The sequence below is a fragment of the Eubalaena glacialis genome, chromosome 6, assembly GCF_028564815.1.
Source record: "Eubalaena glacialis isolate mEubGla1 chromosome 6, mEubGla1.1.hap2.+ XY, whole genome shotgun sequence".
Classification (NCBI taxonomy): domain Eukaryota; kingdom Metazoa; phylum Chordata; class Mammalia; order Artiodactyla; family Balaenidae; genus Eubalaena; species Eubalaena glacialis.
In genome coordinates this window covers 8,403,288-8,425,506 of record NC_083721.1, presented here as the reverse complement: position 1 = coordinate 8,425,506, position 22,219 = coordinate 8,403,288, and the positions used below count along the sequence as shown (strand labels likewise).

At 44.8% G+C, this 22,219-nt stretch overlaps 2 protein-coding genes across 12 annotated transcripts in view; one reads left to right on the top strand and one right to left on the bottom strand.

The window, feature by feature from the left end:
• Positions 1-6,143: 6,143 nt before the first annotated feature.
• On the bottom strand, positions 6,144-17,329 carry PIGP (phosphatidylinositol glycan anchor biosynthesis class P). 7 transcript variants are annotated; one of them, XM_061193942.1, is made up of 5 exons: positions 17,096-17,329; positions 16,495-16,598; positions 10,645-10,717; positions 8,548-8,666; positions 6,144-6,391 (listed from the first exon to the last, which is right to left on the bottom strand). In XM_061193942.1, exons 2-5 carry the CDS (start codon positions 16,574-16,576, stop codon positions 6,261-6,263), a joined length of 405 nt encoding a protein of 134 aa, XP_061049925.1. In that variant the 5' UTR covers positions 16,577-16,598; positions 17,096-17,329; the 3' UTR covers positions 6,144-6,260. The 7 variants fall into 7 exon arrangements, with proteins under 7 accessions (XP_061049925.1, XP_061049919.1, XP_061049920.1 ...); XM_061193936.1 differs by having other exon boundaries at positions 17,145-17,228; XM_061193937.1 differs by having other exon boundaries at positions 17,037-17,101.
• An 83-nt stretch (positions 17,330-17,412) lies between these two features.
• Positions 17,413-22,219, top strand: part of TTC3 (tetratricopeptide repeat domain 3) — a 135,558-nt gene continuing 130,751 nt past the window's right edge. For 2 of the 5 annotated variants that reach the window (XM_061193930.1, XM_061193928.1), the window contains exon 1: positions 17,427-17,492. The gene's annotated coding sequence lies outside the window, so the exon portion shown is untranslated. Of the gene's footprint in view, positions 17,602-22,219 lie in introns of all 5 variants that reach the window. The other 3 variants (XM_061193929.1, XM_061193927.1, XM_061193926.1) reach the window with 2 other exon arrangements.

Below are 22,219 nucleotides of genomic sequence, written 5' to 3'. Positions count from 1 at the left end.
TCTGTGGTGACCTAAATGGGAAGGAAATCCAAAAAAGAGGGGATATATGTATAAGTATAGCTGATTCACTTTGCTGTACAGTAGAAACTAACAACATTGTAAAGCAACTATACTCCAATAAAAATTTTTTTAAAAAGTTCAAGCCCTTTGACCCTGTAATAATTCCAATGTAAGGAACCTAGCCCCGGGACACAATTCCACAAAGATGTTTGCTGTACTGATTATTTAAAATAGGGAAACGCAGGAGACAACCTAAGTGGCCAGTGCGGGGGAACCGTGGTCTTTCTCCTCATTTCTATCTCAGTGGCTGAAACACTGAGATAGAACACTGAGTGTCCTTCCTGGGGAAGTCCTGGGGAAGAGGTTTCTGCCATTCTCTCTACCCCTTACTCCTTACCCTCACGGGACAGGTGCAATTTAGCCCATGGGTGGAAACGGGCAAGGGTGACTGACTGCTCGCGAGCTGTCTGCCCTCTGCCCGGACCTCCCAGGTTGCAGCCCAGCACACTCCCTCGTGCACGCAGCAGGTCCCGCCGAGCCTCCAGATCGGCAGGCCCAGCCCCCCTCATATCAGCTTTCGGGAACAAAGCCTGCTTTGAGCTTCAGGTTTATCACGTGAATATATACTGTATTTTAATTCCTGTCGGGCGCTTCTCCTTCACAGAAGGGTGGTGAGGGATGATTGTGCCTCCCACATGCCACCCTAGGAGCATCACTTGAGAACAGTGAGAACAGGCGGTGCTGGAAGCCGAAATGTCAGAGGGCAGGAGGGGCCCCTTGAAGCCCCGCAGCAGCCGATGCGGGCTGACTCACAGCTGCCTCTGACGTGCGGGGGCCGCGTGAACAGGCTTAGTTAGTAACGGCAGTGGTGCAACTGATGTGTGAGTCACTGTGAGGCTGGCGTCATCCAGCCCTGGCCACGTGACCCTCTGTGACTGTGACCTACACAGAGCCTGGGTACTCTGGATTTGCAGAAGTAGCTGGAGACAGGTACTGAATTATTGGAAAGGGTTTTTCCTCTGTATCATGGGAAACAGATATAATAAATCTTGGCCCACAAATGCCCTTGTTCAGGAATTACAACTGCATTTTCTATAATGCCGTCATTTCTGACTCCATGGCTCCTTTGGTCCCTGAGGTTTCCATCACGTCTCTGGCACACTGAGACTTTTGTGGTTACGAGGCATGGCGGGCGAGAGAACATTTAGTCCTGGTCAGGAGTCCATACAGGTGACCCGAGACACCGGCTGTCCCTTTCTACATGGTCCCATTTGGTGGCTATCTCAAAGTTTTGTTCTTTGAAAAATGAAATTTTGTTGCCTTTTGACTTAGACTATCCTGATTAGAAGAGGTGGGATAAGTAAATTTCTGCCCATTCCCAGATAGTATTAATTAATAGGGCCACAATTAACCCAATTAGGTTTTACACTGAGTGATCTGAGCATCTTGACAACTGCCCAGCCTGACCTGTAAGCTGGGAAGACAAATCAAGAACCGCTCCTTTTCTGCTGCCCTTTCCCCATGTTCCACGCAGCTGCATTGCAGTTACTGACTAGTAGGGGCCTGTACTGTTCAATATATCAGGTTCCGGGATAACTGCTGTAGCAGTTGATTTGGTTGGGTTTTCTAAGGCACAGGGCTGGTAATATGATGTTGTGTGTCCTACCGACTCTTTGAAAAAGTGCAACATACAAGACATTTTTGATTGAATCCATTTGCTTAAGGAGTGACACCTGTTCTAATGGACGCCTAGGGAGCAGCTTCTTGAGAAAATCCAGGCACTTGATTGAGATCCTTCTGACTAAAAGAGGGCAGGTCAAGAAATGAGGAAATTATACTCCAATAAAGATGTTGAAAAAAAAAGAAAAAGAAATGAGGGAGCGGACTTCCCTGGTGGCGCAGTGGTTAAGAATCTGCCTGCCAATGCAGGGGGCATGGGTTCGAGCCCTGGTCCTGGAAGATCCCACATGCCATGAAGCAACTAAGCCCATGCGCCACAACTACTGAGACTGCGCTCTAGACCCCGGGAGCCACAACTACTGCAGCCCGCGTGCCTAGAGCCCATCCTCTGCAACAAGAGAAGCCACCCGCAATGAGAAGCCTGTGCACCACAACGAAGAGTAGCCCCCACTCACCACAACTAGAGAAAGCCCGTGTGCAGCAATGAAGACTCAACACAGCCAGAAATAAAATATAAATAAATAAATTAAAAAAAGAAGTGAGCAGAAAAGAAAAAAAACAACTAGAAAAAAAGAAATGAGGGAGGGCAGAATTTTGGATTTGAATTCTGTTGGCTTTTCATAGATAGTTTCATATTTGGACTTTTAATTCTGAGAATCTAATTACTGGAGGGGATCTTGATAAAACTGGAAGTTTTCTATCACTGACATTTTTTATTTGGAGTACTTTATGCTATTAGTTGGGCTCACTGCAAAGCACAGTGTCTTTCAAGTGTTTTTCTTCAATTATGAGATGCAGCAGGGAAGTGCATCAGACATCATGGGCCCTATAACCGAAGCAACATTTTTACAAAATACAAACCTGTCAGCCGGGGTTCCCTTGAAAGCAGAGCCCGTGACAAAGGCTTGTGTAGGCAGTTGATTTGGAAAGTGACACTAGGGAGGAGTGGGAAGCAAGGGAGCAAAACAGAGATGAGGAGCCAATACTGAGTTCACCATTGCCATGGTAACCACAGCTCAAGCTCATAAGACCTGCCTGGAGCTCAGGAAAGGCAGCTCAGAACCAGTTCTTTGGGAGCTTAACACCTGCCCATGGTGTCCTATGGTGTTAACTCCCCCTGCTTCCAGGGGGCACTGGTAGGGGGCACCTGTGTGGACCTGGTCAAAGCAGCATCAGTGGCTGGAATACGAGGTGGGACAGAGAGGATCTGAAGTGACCACAGAAGGTGTTCAATCAAGATATTCACCAAGTGCAATGTGCTCTGCTATAATGTATTCTACTCTAGTACACACACATACACTCTAGTTGAGGCCCACTAACCAGTGGTTCTCAAAGCGTAGTCTTTTCAGGGAGTCTCTGAGGTCAAAACCATCTTCGTAATAATAATAAGATGCTATTTGTCTTCTTCACACTCACTGTCTTGTGAGTATGCAGTGGAGTTTTCCAGAGGCTTTGTGGCATGTGGTACCAGAACAGAATGCAGAGGCAGATATGAGAACCCAGCTGTCTTCCTTTAAGCCAGATGTTAAACAGATTTGCAAAAATGTTAAACAATTCTACTTGTCTCACTAAATTTGTTCTGGAAAATATAGTTATTTTTCATAAAATGTTACTTAAATACAACAAAATGTAACAGGTTTATTATTTATAAACAAATATTTTTAAAATTTCTACTTCAATTTCTAAATATAATCCACATACACAGAAACTCATTGGGTCTCTTACTCTTTTTTTTTTTTTTTTAAAGAATTTCACTTTTATTTATTTATTTATTTATTTATGGCTGTGTTGGGTCTTCGTTTCTGTGCGAGGGCTCTCTCCAGTTGTGGCAAGCGGGGGCCACTCTTCATCGCGGTGCGCGGGCCTCTCACTATCGCGGCCTCTCTTGCTGCGGAGCACAGGCTCCTGACGCGCAAGCTCAGTAGTTGTGGCGCACGGGCTTAGTTGCTCCGCGGCATGTGGGATCTTCCCAGACCAGGGCTCGAACCTGTGTCCCCTGCATTGGCAGGCAGATTCTCAACCACTGCGCCACCAGGGAAGCCCAGGGTCTCTTACTCTTTATGCGTATAAAGCAGTCCTGAGATTTATAAAAAGGTGAGAATCACTGCACTAAATTGATCATGACCTTCAAAGGAATTGCAGCCCCCAGTCTGGTGGGAAGAGGACAGCTCTATTAACTGCCACTTTCTCTTCCAAAGTGAATGGCCACTCCCCTGGTTGACCACAGGCTCAGTTAAGTCCAATCAATGAAGGCAGAAGTTCTGACCCTGGCTGCCTGTTATAAGTGTCTGGGTGACATTAAAAATTACCCCGGCCTGGGCCCCGCTCCAGACCAATGAATCAAAATTTCTGGGGATGGGGCATAGTACTGTTCTTTACCTCATTATTGATGTATAACTTACATTAGGAGCACAAATCTTAATGATAATAACTATTTTTTTAAACATACGTTATTCCCAGGTAACTACCACCCAGATCAAGATGTAGGGCATTTCCAAATCACCAGCAGATTCTCTCATGCTGCCTCCTAGTTAACACCATTATTCTAATATATATCACCATAGGTTTAAAAATTATTTTCCTGATTTTGAACTTCACATAAATGGCATCATACAGTATATATATATATATATATATATTCCTTTATGTCTGGCTTTTTATGCCCAACATCATACAGTATATATATATATATATATATATATATATATATATTCCTTTATGTCTGGCTTTTTATGCCCAACATTGTATCTGTGAAATTCACTCACGTTGCTAGGTAGAGCAGTAATTTCATTCTTGTTTGCATGGCTGTGTCGTTTTCCATTGTATAAACAGGACACAATTTATTTACCATTCTACCCTTGATAGAGTTGGCTGGTCCCCTCAAACTGCTCTTCAGTGTGGTGACGTGTCCTTACCCTAAATTAATACAGGAACTGGGACTCATTAGGCAACAGAAACAGCAGAGTCACGTTATCCATCTCATGCTTACCGGGCAGAGATATGGTTATTGAAATGAAGTCCTAGTTTTCCCAACTATTTAAAATTATTAGTTTCTTTTTCTTTATTTTCTTTCCTTTCTTATTTTTAAATACAGAAAATATAGTTAAATTTGCATAAATTAAAATGTGTGGCTCCAAACCTGGGTAGAGATTTAAGTTATCAAAAGATAGGCGGCATTGGGTGCTAGATGAATTTAGATTTGGTCCCCCTGGCCAACTGTGAGTATGCTCTTGCTAAGTTATGGGTGGCTTGTTTCTTTTAAACTTATTTCTATCTAAGCTTCTTAATCTTACACGAGACATACCCAGATATTAATATGGCAGCGTTGCTCAAACTAATCCATAGTTAGTTAGTTACCAAATCCTCCAACCCCCTCAATTGCACTTCCCCAAATCTGTCTGCAATCATCTCCTCAGTTCAGTAATTCAAATAAACCTAGGAATGACTCTTGATCACAACTCCTCTCAGTAGCCTGCCTACCCTGTACAATCAGATCCATCTACCCAGTCAGCTGTGTCTCCAACAAATGCTGCAAAGCTACGCGATCCTCCCCAGCTCCACAGCTACCACTCTGCTCTACGCGGCAAGCATTTCCTGCCTGGACTAATGCAATCGCCTCCTGACCGGTCTCCCTACTTCCACACTCTTCCCCGCCCCAATTCCCCCTCCCGAACCTACCCTCCACCCACCGCCCAGTGGCTTTTATTTTATTTTTTTTTGGCTGAGCCGAGCGGCTTGTGGGATCTTAATTCCCCAACCAGGGAGTAAACCTGCAGTGAAAGCGCAGAGTCCTAACCACCAGACTGCCAGGGAACTCCCCCCAGTGGCTTTTAAAAAACACAGATCAGGCCGTGACACAGTTTTCCTCAAAGCCTCCTAATGGCTCAGTATGTGAAGTGCCTCAAACCCATCACACTGACAGGTGAACCCAGACTTCTTACACTCGTCCACACAGCCCTCACACCCTCCCGCAGCAAGCGCTGGGCCCCCTGCTGGCCTCCTGGCCTTAGGACACACCACGCTCCTTCCCTCCTTCCCACCCAAGGTCTCTGTCCTGCCTGCTCGGTACTCGAAGCTCCCTGCTGACCCTCTAATCTTTATGTGACGGCTCCTGTTTTTGCTAATCAAACCTCAACTCCAGCTGCCTCCTCACAGCAGCTTTCGTCGACTGCCCCATCTAAAGCAGTCGTCCCTGAGACACGAATCTGATGGCAAAGACACACATTAAATGTGCCCTTCTCCTAAACCGAAGAGTTTGAATTCTGGGCTTCTAAGAACAAACAGTGGGAAGGACGCAATTGCCCTTTGAAAGTTACAACATGAATGCCTCTCTGGAGGGACACTTGCCATACGGTAATGCAGTATTTTATTTACTCTGTCCATTAGTAACTACTATTTGATAACATTTATAATATTAATAGAACTTAATCTAAGAGAAGTTCAACTTACATTTTTCTTTTTTTTTTTTTTTTTAACATTTCAATACTGGATATTAATCAGAAAGACAGTCAAAATTACTATGGTCGAAATTCTTCCATCAAAAATTTGTAATAAATGTTTGGTATTAGTCTATGTACAATTCAGTTTTTGGTGTAAAGTTCTTTGGCTGCAAGAAAAAACATTTGGTTTACTTCACTAATGGGAATATCTCTTAATGCTGGGATGGCCTCTTCTTGGTATTTCTTCGGCTGTTGGTTTTTGGCATAGTTATCTGTAAGAAGAGGACAAAAGGCTCTGTTTACCCAAGCAATTTCTTCAACAATCTCTGTGGTTTGTGGAGACCCCCCACATAGTTTACTAGGCTAATGTTTGGATAATGACAAATACCATGTTTAACATAATTAAAAGACCCCTTAAATTCTCTCTTTGGAAGAAATGTCCCAATTAGAACAAAAATCAGCCAAGTACTTTTTGCAACCTCTAACTTGGGTAAGAAATTAGTATTTCAGGGACTTCCCTGGTGGCGCCGTGGTAAGAATCCACCTGTCAAAGCAGGGGACACGGGTTCGATCCCTGGTCTGGGAAGATCCCACATGCTGCGGAGCAACTAAGCCCACGCGCCACAACTACTGAGCCCACGTGCTCTAGGGCCTGCGTGCCGCAACTACTGAGCCCGTGTGCTGCAACTACTGAAGCCCGCAAGCCTAGAGCCCGTGCTCTGCAACAAGAGAAGCCACTGCAATGAGAAGCCCGTGCACTGCAACAAAGAGTAGCCCCCCCTCACCACAACTAGAGAAAGCCCAGGTGCAGCAACAAAGACCCAATGCAGCCAAAAATAAATTAAAAAAAAAAGAAATTAATATTTCATTCAACTGTACAATGATGATTCAAGCCCCATTTGTACATTTCTCATAGGAACAGAATTATATCAACACCCCAATCATTTGGTACAATCATTCATGCAAACTTAACAATTTCCCCTCTTTGTACAAATTGTCTGTTTGCTGTAATTCCAGCCAAGTATGTAGGGAACACAGTAGGTTATCAGAAAAGCAATATCCAAAAGTTAAAAAATCATACCAGAACTTAAAAAATACTTTGCTTCCTAGAATCCAAGCAAGTTCAGGAATCTAATTTTTTTTTTTTTTTTAAATTTTGGCTATGCCACGTGGCTTGTGGGACCTCAGTTCCCCAACCAGGAGATTGAACCTAGGCCATAGCAGTGAAAGCCGGGAATCCTAACCATCAGGCCACCAGGGAACTCCCAGGAATCTACTTTTATCTTTAGACTTGAAATAAAAGAACTTAACAACAACTACAAAAAACATGCTGTGGCTTTTCTATCCACTTAATTGCGGTCAGGTGTACACAGTGATCCTGAGGATACACACCCCCAAATTCCTCCTCCCAGACAAGGTCTGTATGGACCTCTTTGTCATCCCTTGATCAACACAGCTTGTTTAGGATAAAAGAAGCTTCTCTCAGACAAAGTTGCCAAGGAACATATTACATACTTGTGGTTTTTATGGGAAAATACACCTGTTAACTAGTGAAATAAACAGCGTATTCATGAGAGCTTATTTGTGCCATGTGAACATTTCCTCTGGTATAATTGTATTTATTTCTCCCAGTTTTTTTACTATGCTGATGTGTGTCAATTACTGCAGCCTGTTCTTTGTTGCTTTGATTTTCTTTTTAAAAAATATTTATTTATTTATTTATTTATTTCGCTGTGCTGGGTCTTAGTTGCAGCATGTGGGATCTTTTTAGTTGTGGCATGTGGGCTCCTTTAGTGGCAGCATGCAGGCTCTTAGTTGTGGCATGCAGGATCTAGTTCCCTGACCAGGGATTGAACCTGGGCCCCCTGCACTGGGAGTGCAGAGCCTTTTTTTTTTTAAATGATCTAGGTTTATTTTTTATTATTATTATTTTTGGGGCTGTGTTGGGTCTTCGTTGCTGCGTGCGGGCTTTCTCTAGTTGTGGTGAGCAGGGGCTACTCTTCATTGCGGTGTACGGGCTTCTCATTGCGGTGGCTTCTCTTGTGGAGCATGGGCTCTAGGTGCACGGGCTTCAGTAGTTGCAGCATGTGGGCTCAGCAGTTGCGGCACATGGGTCCCAGAGCATGTGGGCTCAGTAGTTGCTGCATGTGGGGTCAGTAGTTGTGGCCCTTGGGCTCTAGAGTGCAGGCTCAGTAGCTGTGGTGCACGGGCTTAGTTGCTCCATGGCATGTGGGATCTTCCCGGACCAGGGATCGAACCCGTGTCCCCTGCATTGGCAGGAGGATTCTTAACCACTGCACCACCAGGGAAGTCCTGGGAGAGCGGAGTCTTAACTACGGGACCACCAGGGAAGTCCCTGCTTTTCTTGACAGAAGTGTTAATACCCGACTCCTCCATCCCCCGGCACTTTCCTTTGATATAAATTTACCTGTGATTGTATGAATGGAGTTGAGTGGAGAGGTACTCATCATGTTTATCCCGAATAAGAGCACGTAACCAATCACAACAGTAATGAGGAGGTACACAGGCAGTGCAACTGCCCAGTATCTGCAGAAAAGAATATTAAAGTAGGTAACAGACTTCCTAAAAAGTTGCAGTTCTCTACAGTTCATCACCAAGTTAATACACTTTTAAACTTAATTTTAGCTTTGACTGAAATAATACATGTACCTAAAAGGCAGTCCAATAGTTCTACTGGCCTACAGTGAAGCTGCTATCCTGTACCCGTTTGAGCCCTGGAGTCTTACTTCCCAGTAGGGAACACTTGCAGCACCTAAGCTGTTTCTTCTGGTGTTTACCTCCACCTTCCTATACAACATACTCCTATTATTATTTCTTGATTTTTTAAACTTCAGACATTTTCTCTGAACATCCTAATATGGAGATAAAGATGTATATATAAATAATGTTTGCAACTGAGCACCATAACGTATTATTATTATATGTCTTCTTGTACAATTTTTTGTTTTTCCTGGAAATTAATTACTACTTTTTGTCTGTTTGCTTGGTTTCCCATGTACCTATCAATACTCAATCCTCAAATTCTCTGATAGAGTCTAGTATGCCTCTTAATACAGTTAAACACATCAAATGCTCTACCTCACATGTCTTATTGGGTGCATTATTTAATAATTTCTTCCCTACTGTTTTCTCTTTCTGGAACTTCTAAGAGATTTTTTGCTGTTATACTTTCCTCATCTTTTCTCTATTTTCTATTTTGCTATACTCTGTCCTACTTTCTGGAGATTACTTTTGGTGTTTCTTCTAAACCTTCAATTAAAATGTTAATTTTGGCTACCATATTTATAATTTCTAAATGCAGTAATTCTCTGAACATTCCCTATTTTATAGCATCCTGTTGTTTCATGGTTATAATCTTTTTTTATGTATGAGGACTTTATTTTAAAGTTTTCTTCTGTTCTTTGCATTATCTCCATTTTATTCAAGTTTCTTTTTTCTTTTTTTGCTTTTTTCTCTTGTATTTCATTTTAGAGGCTTTCTTTTAATGTCTGATAAGTTGCCCATTCATATTTAAAGATGAAGTACTGGGGAGGCAGGGAGGCAGCCGGGGAGACATAAAAAAATAAAAATAAAGATGAACTACTAACAAGCTAATTGGAAGCACTGTGCATATGTGGGCTGGGATGGCCAACTGGTGACTCACGCTATGGGAGACCTGGCCATTCCATTGGAGGACCTCTAATTATCAGAAATTAGAGACCCTTTCTCTTGAGCTGGTCAACTTCTTCAGGGAGGACCCTCCTATCTTGCTGGGAGGAGGCGGGTGGTATAAGCCTGCCAACCACAAGCCTGAGAGCCTAGTGAGGAAAGGTGCTTGGGAGGAATCTCACTATTCAGCAATGCAGATTTTCACTGATCCCTGTTTTCAGTAACGTGCCTAGTTAGACCTAGTGTCCCCCAGACTAGAGACTCTCACTCAGCCTTTCCAGAGCATAAAACTCCTGTCTTCTGCAGGGGAGGGTTGGTCTCCCAGCTTTAAGGGCTGAGGAGGGGGATTTGAGGGTCGAATGCTCTTTAAACACTGTTTTCAGCCCAACCCAGAAATACCATGTTAAAGAGGTACCCGTACCTCCAATGTCTGGGCCTCTCTGTGTTGTGGGCACAGAGGCTCTGGCTGGCTTCTCTGCTTTAGCAATGTGGGAAAGTGGAAATTCAGTCAGTTACCTCTCACCTATCTGCAATCCACTTGCCAAGATTTTATTGATACACCTCCACTATCCCGTTATTTGCTCCTGTGGGTTTATAGCTTAACAATTATTTTTTTCTATGGGCTTATTTTAACAAGATTTTGGGAGGAAGTAGAGATAAAGATGTGCATTTAGCCCACCATCTTTAAGTAGAAGCGTATCAATAATCGTCTTTAAAAAGCTTTACATTTCTATATGGCTATTTATGGATCTTAAAAGAATAAATATAAGATTTGCATAAGTCTTAAGAAAAAACCTGATCCTTCAAAACAGCATTGATATACTCTTACTTTATTTAAGAAATACATTGAACTTACTTTTGAGGCCAATAGGTTAAGCCTAAGGAGTTTAGCCAAGATTCAGGAATAAAAGCCCACACAAGATATAGTACTGCAGAAGAGGGAAAAAAAAAAAAAGGAAAAAAGTTCAGTAAGGCATGCATCCAATCTATCAAGGTTCAGATAAAACAACTAGAGAGAAGCTGGCGCGCTGCAACGAAAGAGCCCACGTGCCACAACTAAGACCCGACGCAGCCAAAAATAAATTAAAAAAAAAAAAAAAACCAAACCATAAAATTTACCATCTTAACCATTTGAAGTGTAATGTTCAGTAGTGTCAAGTATATTTGTATTGCTGTGAAACAGGTTTCTAGAACTATTTCATCCTGTGAATCTGAAACTCTATACCCATTAAACAACTCCTCTTAGTTATTTTAAAAAACATGTCTTAACTTACAACTACTCACACTGTATTTTAAGCAATTTAAGGGCAGAAGTCATGCCTTAGTAATTGTTGTAATCCTTATAGCACCTAGCAATTTGCTTTATACGTAGTAGGTGTTCAACACTTCCTCCCCACAGGGTTGAAGTAACTACAGACATTTAGGGGCATAAAGGTGAATTTATCTACCCTTGTTCTGATCCACAACATGCCTTATCTCCTGGAGCACAATCTTATTTCCCTCAGTCCAGGTCTCTGTGGCGCCCTTTCCTGTTGTCCCTCTGTTGTAACAACAGCCAACCTCTGGGCGCTCACTGTGGCTAAACACACTTCTGAGCACTTTACATGCATTACTTCATTTAACCCTCGAAACAATCCTAGGAGGTATTAAGCCATTTTTACAGATGAGGAACTGCAGTCTTAGACGTGTTGCATCATCTGTCCAAGGTAAGTGGCAGAGAGAAATTTCCAGCCTGTCTCAGGGATGATGAAGGATTAACATTTTTCTCAACAAGTATGTATTACGGAATTCTCTATGTCAGGAGTGTGCGATACAATGGTGAACCCGAAAGAGATGGCCTCTGCCCTCCCTGAGCTTAAAAGTGAGCAAGGAATAGAGAAGAATAAATTGGTATTTTCAATACACTCTGATAAGTGCTAATGAGCGAGTAACAAAAGAGGATATCGGAACACGTAAGAAGGCCCTCAGCCCACAGTGGTGGTGATGTGAATGGTTAGGAAAGATTTCCTGGAGGAAGTCATTAAATTGGGGCCTAAAGGATGAATAGGGGGTTAGCCAGATGAAAATGCTGGGCTTGCAGATGAGAGGAAGGAAGGAAATATGAGAAAACAGTGTTCCCAGCACCCATACACAGAGAGAGCGCTGGGGATCTGAAGAGAGAGCTGGTGTGCTAGATGGCAGAGGGAAAAGCTGGCAAGGAACTGGCTTGGAGCTTGAGTTTTCAAGATTAATGAAATACAAACAGCACTTCCCTGGTGGTGCAGTGGTTAAGAATCCTCCTGCCAATGCAGGGGACACGGGTTCGAGCCCTGGTCCAGGAAGATCCCACATGCTCCGGAGCAACTAAGCCCCTGCGCCACAAGCCTACGCTCTAGAGCCCGCGAGCCACAACTACTGAGCCCACGTGTCACAACTACTGGAGCCCACGTGCCTAGAGCCCATGCTCTGCAACAAGAGAAGCCACCGCAGTGAGAAGCCCGCGCAGTGAAGAGTAGCCCCCGCTCACCGCAACTAGAGAAAGCCCACGCGCAGCAACAAAGACCCAATGCAGCCAAAAATAAATAAATAAATTAATTAATTAAAAAAAAAAAGAAATACAAACAGCGGGGAAACAAATGCAAATTCATAAATGGAAATGATTTGCTTAGTTTAATTAAGTGAATGAATATTTACTGTACATCTGCCATATGCCAGGCACTATGAAAAGGTCGAGGCTATAAAGATAAATGAGACATGGTCTCTATTCTCACAAAGTCATGTGGGAGAGAGAAACGAGTCAAATGCAGTGGCAGGAACTTCCCAGGCACTATCTTACTGGACCCTCCCCAGACCCCTCTGAGGTGTGTGCGAGTAGTCCTTACTCACACGTGAAAAAAACGGAGGCTCAGGGAATGTAAATAACTTGCCCGAGGTCTCACAGCTAAACGTTACTGAGCTGGAATGAGAACCTGAGCACTGTGTTCGCACTGGGCTTACAGGCAGCAGCCAGAGCACTGGAAACGACATGAAGGGGAGGCGACGTATTTGGGGGAACCCCAGGCAGCGTGGAGTGGCTCGGGCATAAAGTACGAGGCTCTGAGCAGGGAGAAACCAGCCGGAAAAGTGAACAGGTCCCAGATCATGGAAGACCTTGGGCGAGGAACATGGACTTTATGCTCTGGGCAAGGGGAACAACTGGATATTTTGTTGGTAACTTTACAGTTACAGCAGACTACCAAGAGAAATAACCATCCAGGCCCCAACCAGAGGTTTTAATCAGGGGAGTTCACGTCTGGATCTCAAGTGCGTCACTGTGACGGCTGCATGTAGGATGAATCTGTGGAAGAAGTGAGACCCCGGCAGGCTCAGTGGCAGGAGCAGATGAACGAGCTGGGGGACAAGGAAGAGTACAAGTGAAGACGACTCCCAGGCTTTCAGAGTGCGATCTAGTCATTCCAACCCTGAAGAAAGAGATACTGGAGCAGTCGTTCTCCGCACAGCGTCGAGAGATTTTCCAAAAATACAAATCTGACCCTATCACTTGCCAGTTCAAATCCTTTGCTGCCCTTAGAATAAAATCTAAAATCCTTCCTAGGGCTTGCAAGAACTGGAACGACCTGGCTCGGCCCGCCTCTCCAATGTCCAGCCCTCACGCACTACGCTCCAGCTCCAGACAGCGTGTCATTTCTGTGCTTCAAACAACCTTCCGGACGCAGGGTCACTGCATTTACAGCGAGTGCTGTCGGCCTGGAACGATCTCCCTTTGGCTCTTCCAATGCAGATGGTTCCTTAGCCTGCTTTATGTCTCAGCTCAAATGTCACCTTAAGAGAGGCTTTCCCCAATCACCTGCTCTCCCAGCTGTGTCCCACCGACCACACCTTCATTACTCCATCATTTCCCTTTATTTCCCTCAAAGCTATTACCACAATCTATAACTACCGTGATGGACGGAATATTTGTGTTCCCCGCCCCCAAATTAATATGTTGAAACCCTAATTCCCAATGTGATGGATTTGGAGGTGGGGCCTTTGGAAGGCAGTTAGGTATAGATGAGGTCATGAGGGAGGGGTCTCCATCATGGGATTAGTGTCCTTTCTTTCTCTACTACGCGAGGATACGGCAAGGGGGTGGTTGTCTGCAAACCATAGGAGGGCCTTCACCAAGAACCCAGCCATGCTGGCCTCCTGATCTTGCACTTCCCTGCCTCCAGAGCTGTGAGAAATAAATGTCTACTGGTTAAGCTACCCAGTCTATAGTACTTTGTTATAGCAGCCTGAACAGATTAAGACAATTAGCTTTTTAAATCAGTAACTATTTCAATGTACAGAGAGACTCATGTAACCCCTGCGTACCCACCACCTAGTTTTATTATGACTGCTGGGTACTGGCCTCTGACCTCCTCTATCCTATTACTTTCTGCCTCACTGTCTCAGGTTTCAACCTTACTGACCTCCATCTGTTCCTTGAAACCACTGGCCTCCTAGGGCTTTTGCACTGGCTCTTCTCTGGGAGGCGCTTTCCCTGGATTGCCACATGGCTCACTCTCACTTTTCGCGTCTGTGCTTACAACTCACCCCTCAGTGAGGCACCACCTGACTGCTGTATTTACGATGGCAACACCCTCCCACTCCTCATCCTCCTTTCTTGCTTAATTTCTCCCCATGGCACACATTATCATCTGACATTCTGTATGTTTAATTATTTAATTTGTCCGTTGGCAATCTCCCCCTAGCAGAATGAAAACTGTGAAAGCAGGAAGTTGAGGGCTGTTTTGCTCCTCCCTTGCCTGTAACAGTGGCTGGCACATGGTTAGTACGCAAGAAAAATTTGCAGAATTAATTTCTGGTTGTGGGTACTGTTAGATTTCAGTCTTAAAGTCATTGCTTTTATTTATATATATAGTTTCTAACCCTTCAAATAACTCTATACAACAGGGATTTACAAAAATGATGATGTTGATGATAACGATAGCAGCAGCAGCCAACACTGAATAAGTACAGGTATCCCCACTTTCCGAAAGCTCGCTTTAAGCCATTTCGCTTTTATGAAAGACCTACGTTAGTAACTGTCTTCGGTAACCAAAGCAAATCTGAAGAGGATTTTTGCTTTTACTTAAAAAGCATTCAGTGTTTGTTTTGCAGGGAGCCGTGATACAGGCGGTGCCCACCCAGAGCAGGGAGAGTGGCACGTCTGGGCTCCTTCCCCAGAGCTACATTCAGCATCTCGGCATCAAACTGCCATAGCTTTGAACTGTGTCTGTGAGCATCTTGATCTCAACTGAGTATCTTTATCAAATTGAGTGCGTTATCTCAATTTATCTTGTGCATTGCTTAGCAAGATGTGCCCTAAGGTAATCGTCGCTTTACACCATTTCTGCTTACGAAAGGTTTCATAGGAATGGTCTCTACTTTTGGATTGTGGGAGAAACCCGTACTTATTGTTCCTATGCATTCTTTTAAGTGCTCTGCATAAATTACGGCAAGTAATCTTCACAACAGACATAAGAGGCAGCATAGTGAAGTCAACCCAGCGTGCCTGGGTTCAAATTCTAGCTTTATCATTTACTGGCTGTGTGACCTTGAGCACATTACTTAAGCCCTGTGTGCCTCAGTATTCTCATCTGCAAAATGAGGACAGTAATGACAATATCTATCTCACAGGACTGTCTTATGCTTCATAAGCATTTGATAAACATCACCACCCTTTCACAGAGGAAGAATCTGAAGAACCAAAGAAGTTAACTAAACGGTCCTCCACAAAGCTAATCTGTGGAGGAGTCAGGATTTGAACTCAAGTTATAACTTCTTCACTCCATAGACTCCCCTGGCCAACAGCTTGGTTGGCTATACTGATGCAGTTAGGGTTCAGAAGCATTACCACTCCATCTTTCTCGTTTCCACAAAATTCTAAAAAGTTGTGGGCACCCACTTTTCTCCCTAATTCTCAAATCCTTTTGGGAAGAGACATGGGGCCCACTGTGTGACTCTGGGAATATCATGTCTCAGTGAACATCAGTTTCCTTATCTGTAAAATGGGACCTTATGGGGACTGACTGAGACCCAGGATGTAAAGTGCAGCTGACTTCTATAACCTGATCCCTGTCCCTCCCACAGGCTGCACCGGGGCCACACCAGATTACTCATTTCCAAACCCCACAATGCCTTCTCACTTCTTCCTTCTTATTGGTGAAGACAAAGTCCCTGGGAGAAAGCTCACTCTGACTCCCAGGGTTTTTTGGGTTTTTTTGGCCACGCTACTGCGTGGCTTGCAGGATCTTAGTTCCCTGACCAGGGATGGAGCTCTGGCAGTGAGAGCGCAGAGTCCGAACCACTGGACCCCCAGGGAATTCCCTGACTTTCCATTTTGATTTCTTGTCTCGCCACTGGCTGCCCATGGCACTTATCACACTGAGTGAGAATTGTAGGTTTACTCCTCTGTCTTGTCCACAAAACCATGATCTCCTTAAAGGCAGGGACCAAGTTGCATTCACTTTGCAATCTTGCCTGGTGCTGCATTTTAAAGATTTGTTGAGATTAAATCTTTCAGGCTCATGTCTGACATATAGAACACTCTTAACAGACAAGAGTTCCCTCCAGGTTTTCTCGAAAAGAGACAAAGGTAGAAAGAATCACAGTACCTATGTGCACATTCTACAAACAAATGCAATAATTTCCTGTCCTTGAACACCAGAGAAAGGCCCTGGCCATCCATCAGGAAAGTACTTACTGAAGCCAAATTGGGAGCTTAAGAAAAGGACAAAGCCATAAATCGCTCTTTCTGGCAATGGCGACGGTGAACTTTCCACCATTTTCCCTGTGGCTTTAGATAATCTGTGGGAAAGAAACACAATCATCTGTCAGTGATTCACACCCTTGGCCTATTATAACCTCATCGCTTTGCTACGGGCACAGCCTCTCCGCAGTTTTCCCAGCCTAAACCACTGCCAACGGGCAACCTGCGCACAGACCTCCAACACACACCTGCTTGCAAACGTGCACACAAGCACCCATACCTCGCCTGTAGGCGCAACCAGCCCCCAAACCTCACGTGCACGCGCACACAAGCACACGCGCCACAGCGCGCACCTCCCGCAGTATAAGGTGGGGGGAGGCAAGGGGGGAGCGGGCGAGGCAAGGGGGGAGCAGGGGAGCGACTGACGCCACTCCAGCTCTGCAGGTTTCGCCTCCGTGCGAAAAGGGAAGGGCAATCAGGGACAGGAGGCCCGCGCGGCCTCCTCAGGCCTGGGCCTCGGCGCCCGGGACCCGGACCTGCCCTCTCGTGGGGTCTGTTTCTCATTCGAGCCCGGGGATTGGGGTTGGCCCTCGACCTTGGGTCTTCCACGCGCCCACTCCGGCCCCTCCCCACAGTTCGGCCACCTTCGTGCCGAGTCCTCTGCGCAGGCGCGGACCAGGGAGCCGCACGGGGGTGAGAGAGGGAAAACGAAGAAGGGCCGAGTCGCCAAGGCAACCCCTGCCCGGGCGCAGGCGCACCGCGACCCTCGTCCGGCAGGAGCGCGCGAGCGCGGGGGCTGGAGGGATCGGTCAGCTCTCCGCCGCTGGGAGTGGGGGGGCCGGCGCGACGGCGCATGTGCACTGCGGCCCACGTGACGCGTCTGCCGCCTGCGCCGCCGGCCGCTCCTGCCGGCCCGCCCGCTGGCTGACGTGGAGGGCCTGAGGCGGCGGTGGCGGCGGCCCGCGTCCGAGGCTCGCGGGCTGTGGGCCCCGGTGAGTGCACACCTGGCGCGCGGCAGGGCTCCCGGATGTGTCACCTTGTTGCGCTGCAGCCGAGATGCCCGGGGAGAGGGGCCCTCCACACCCCCTCCGTGGGTGTGTGGTGAGTGTGGGTGTGTGCGCGTCGCCCCGCGTCGTTGGCCGTGGCGCCCGCGGTGTGTGTGCGCTGGTTGGGTGCCGGTGCAGCGGGGGAGTGTGTGGCCGCTTTCGTCGGCCTCAGTGGGTGTGTTTCCTTTGTCTGGTGGCCTCCTTCTTTAAGTGTGGCCCCCTCCGGGCTTCTGTACGAGGGTGGGAGAAGCCCCTTTGTGTGCGCATCCCCCGGCCGCACGCGCACCCTCGCCGCAGTCGGTGCGCGGGTGACCCCTTCGCTAGGCGGAGGGTCTGCCGGCCTGAGCGCGGGTGGGCACGCGCCCGTGTGTCTCCTCCCGGCTCCTTTGTGTCCGCGCTGGTTTTTCCCGGCGACGGCGTGGCGCCCCGGCGGTGTGGGAGCCCCCGTTTGTGTCACTGCCTTTCTCCGGGGGTGCGCGTTCTCCGCGCGCGTGGCCGCGCCTCCTGTAGTCGTGACCCCCGCCTGCAGCATCGCCCGCCCGGGGGTGCGTCCTCGCGTGTCCCCCGCGCGCGAGCCGCGCCTGGGTCCTGTCGAGTGCGTGATCAGGTCGTCGTTCGCGAGTGTTCGTGAACGTTCTTGCACGCCCCTCCTCTGTGTCTTGTGTTCCCTACATCTGCGCCACCTGTTTTCGTGAGAATGGCTGCCGAGCGCGGGGAGGGGACGGGGAGGGAGAAATCAGTCCAGTGCTCCCCCGTCCCCTGCGCCTCTTCGGAGCATCCTTCCTCCCCCAGCGCTAATGGGAAGGGGGGACAGCAGCGGGTCTGGCCAGCTGCGCCGTAATATTTACGATGTCAGGTGTGGCCGGTCGAGCCAGCCTGTTTTGGGGGCGGAATAAGGGGGCCAACGGCCAAAAATGGAGTCAAGGCATAGGTGAATGTTGGTTGGTACCAGTGTGGCGTACTATTTTCAGAGGCGCCCTACACGCCCAAAGACCTTCGATTGCAGACTCCTTCCAAAATAATATGTACACGACACCTGGGCAAATACCTTTTAGCCGATCCTGGGCGTTCTTGATAATACTTAACGGTTCTTGTAGTGTTTTATGGCGTTCGCGTAAATTAACTCTTGATTTTGCCGAGCGTCATGGCGAGGGAAACAAGGTAGAATCGTACAGGTTTTACTCCCCCCTTGGGAGCAGTTTCCTCATAATTACAGCTCTAGTTAGGACATTCTGTATTGCGGGAAATTTGCATTTTATCCTATTAGAGACTCATTACCCATTAGAGACCCAGCTACTCCTCCTCTTGCTCAAAGGTTCGTGCTCTGCGCTCAAGGGCTGCGTTTTGGTGTCTGTTTCTCGCTGTTCATTTGCTCAATTTTCTTACTCTTGCCTAATTTTCCGGTTTTTTCTTCTTTTTAATTTCTGGAAGATTTCACACATAAAATACAGAGGGGTATCTAACCAATCCATGATTAAGATTTACAGATGTGATTATTTTGCCGAATTTACTTCAGATCCTCTTTTTAATTTAAAAGAACTAAAATTGCAAAATATGGAGGTGCTCTCAGTTCCTGCCCCTCCTTCCATAGAGGTTGTCACCGTGTTTAGGTTTGTGTATATCATTCCCTTGCATATTTTATACTTTGATCACGGTGAATCTATAAACAGTATATAGCGTTGCGTGTTTTAAACTTTAATGGTATTAAACAATGTGTCTTTTTGCAACTTGCTTTTTTCGATCAGCATCACATTTTCAGATTTACATATGAATAAATTGGATAATTGTGTTTGGTTCATTCATTTTAATTGCTGGTATAGAGTTCCATTGTATGAATATACCATAATTTACTTATCCGTTTTCCTGTTGATGGGCTTTGTTTCTGGTTTTTGACTCTGAAAACAATCCTGCAATAAACATCTTTGTACTTGTCTGCTTTGTGCACACGTTTGGAAGTTTCTCGAGAAAATACACCTAGTAGTGGATTTGCTCTATACTAGGATATATGCATCTTCAACGTAACTAAATATCACAGAAGCTCTCAAAGTGGTTGCACTAATTTTCACTCTCACTGGTATTGAGTGAAGACACCCATTTGTCATAGCCTTGCTAACACTGTATGTTACCTGACTTTTACATTTTTGCCTTCTGTTTACTGACCAGCTTCCTTATAACTTTAGCTTGCGGCTAAATTTGCTTGCAGCCACCTTGGCTTCTGCTCTAGCCCTGTGTCAGCCTATGGGTTCATCTCTCACAGTTAACTGGCTCAGTCTTTATCTCATTTGGTTCTCATAAGATTAATTCCAGTAAACATTTATTTTGTACCTAATGTATCAGTTCCAATGGTTGATGTAAGATAATTCCATGGTATGTTAGATGTACCTCTCTAATAGGTGAGGTGATTTAATTACTTTTTTGCATATGATGAACGGTTTTTAAAAAATCTTCTTTCCTCTTTAATGTAATATTTGATACTTTCAAAATATGTAACATATATGCAAGTTGTGAAGCAAAACAATAAAATGAACACCTATCAACCCACCACTCAATCCAAGAATCAAAATGATCAATCCAGGAATCAAAATGACCGATATTGAATGTGCTCACCTCCAGAGTGACTACTGTCCTAAATTGTGTGTGTCATTCCTTGTTTTTTAAAAAATAATTTTATCAGATATGTATACATCTCTCAACAATGTATTGTGTGGTTTCTATTGTTTTTGAATTTAAAAAAAGGAATACTGGATACAGCTTTCTGGGTCTTGCTTATTTCACTCAATGTTATGTTTCTAAGAGTCACTGATATTCAGTATAGATGTAAGTCATTAATTTTCACGGCTGTGTAATATTCTGTGGGTGAATATAACACAGTGTATGCGTTCTTCTGTTGATGAACATTTTGGTTGTTTCTAGGTTTTGCTATTTTGAAGATTCTTGTACATATCGTCTGGTACATAGTTGCAAGAATTTCTCTACTTTTCACACTGGGGTATATGACCTCTGGGAAAGTAATAAAGATTTTCTGAGGAGTACTTGGGCACGGGTAATATTAATGAATCAATTTGTGATCATTAAATTCCATGTGTACCCTTTCGTAAAACTGGTAATGCCTGAAGCCTGTGACAGAAACTTCCTCCTGGTTCTACTTTCCCACCTTCCCTCTCACAGTAGCACTTCTGCCTTAAATTAGGAATGCATAGCGCTCACCCATATGGGATCTTACCAGGGTAGTGTCCCAGTTGAAAAACTCTCCATGGAAAACAAAAGAATAATCTAAAATACATGCAGCTATAGTGTTAGGGAACACCTCTTTTAATCCAGACACTTCCCATCTCTTCAAGAGCTGCATTTCCAATAAAATGTAACTTTTATGTTTAATTATCAGCATATATACTAGTTATTTTTTGATCAACTCTGCTGTAATAATTATGACACTTTAAACTAATGATATGTCAGTTTTAAAATGTCACTGTGATACTCTAGAAATTCATCCTTTGCAATTATTTAAACTTGGGGCTGAAATTTTTTAGATGTCGTTTTAAAGTGTGAAGAATATGTAATTTTTAAAGCATTGTGGTTTGTGAGTAAAAAAATGTTGGAATACCACTGTGGTAAGCTATTTGCTAGAAGTGGAATTGCTGGGTTATGGGGTATGAATGTTCAGCTTTACAAAATGATGCCAAATTGTTTTCTGAAGTGGTTGTACCAGCTTATACTTTGGCAAGCAGTTTTGTCAATTTATATACTTTGATTAGTAGTGTGTAAGAGGTATAGTTGATCTATATTCTCTGCAACACTTATTACTGTTAGACTTCTTAATATTTATCAATCAGATGGATATGAAGCGATGTGCATTGTGGTTTTAATTTGTATTTCTTGATTGCTAATGAGTTTGAGCATCTTTTCATTTGTCTGTGAACCATCTGTCCTTTTTGTTCACAAAAAAATACCTCGTCATATCTTTTACCCATCTTTCTGTTGGGTTGTCTTTTAAAACTAACAAACTGGTAAGATCGATCCTTTATTGAGTATACACGTTGTAAATATCTTCTTCTAGTTCGTGGTCTGTCTTTTTGCACTTCATGGTGTATTTTGCTGAACAGAAGTTCTTAATTTTAATGTAATCTAATTGGAAACTTTCCCTGCCCTGGGATTATAAAGTCGTTCTCCTGTGTTTCTCTTTAGAAGTTTTTAAATGACGCCTTTCACATTTAAGTTCATAATCCATCTGGTACTGATTTTTGTATATGGTGTGAGGTAATGATCCACATTCGTTTTTTCCCCCCACGTGGCTACAATTGACCTCACTCCGTGTATTGAATTGGCCCGCTGTTCACTAATGATCTGCTGAACCACCTCTTTTACATGTTTAGTTTCTGTGTGCATGGGTCTGTTTCTGGTTCGCCTTTCTGTGCCACTTGTCCCCTTGTCTATCTCTGTGTTGATACCACACTGTTGTGGTTATTAATGCTACAGCTTTACCTGAAATCTTGATATCTGGGGGGCACTCGAGTCTTAGCTGTTCTTGTAACAGCTTGTCATGTGACATGAAAAACTCTTTGGGAATAAATTGGAATGATTGAAATCAGTTTGGGGGAGACTTGAAATCTTTAAGATTTTGAGGTATGTATTTCCATTTAGGTTTTTAATGTTTTTTGATATAGTTTTGTAAA

Bases quoted from the DNA above. Each gene is read 5' to 3' on its own strand.
- PIGP (XM_061193942.1), bottom strand. From the start codon at position 16,576: ATGGTGGAAAGTTCACCGTCGCCATTGCCAGAAAGAGCGATTTATGGC. The intron at 10,718-16,494 runs GTAAGTACTTTC...CCTCTTCTGCAG, and splicing joins AAGCTCCCAATTTGGCTTCA to TACTATATCTTGTGTGGGCT. The intron at 6,392-8,547 runs GTAAATTTATAT...CTCTTCTTACAG, and splicing joins CTCCATTCATACAATCACAG to ATAACTATGCCAAAAACCAA.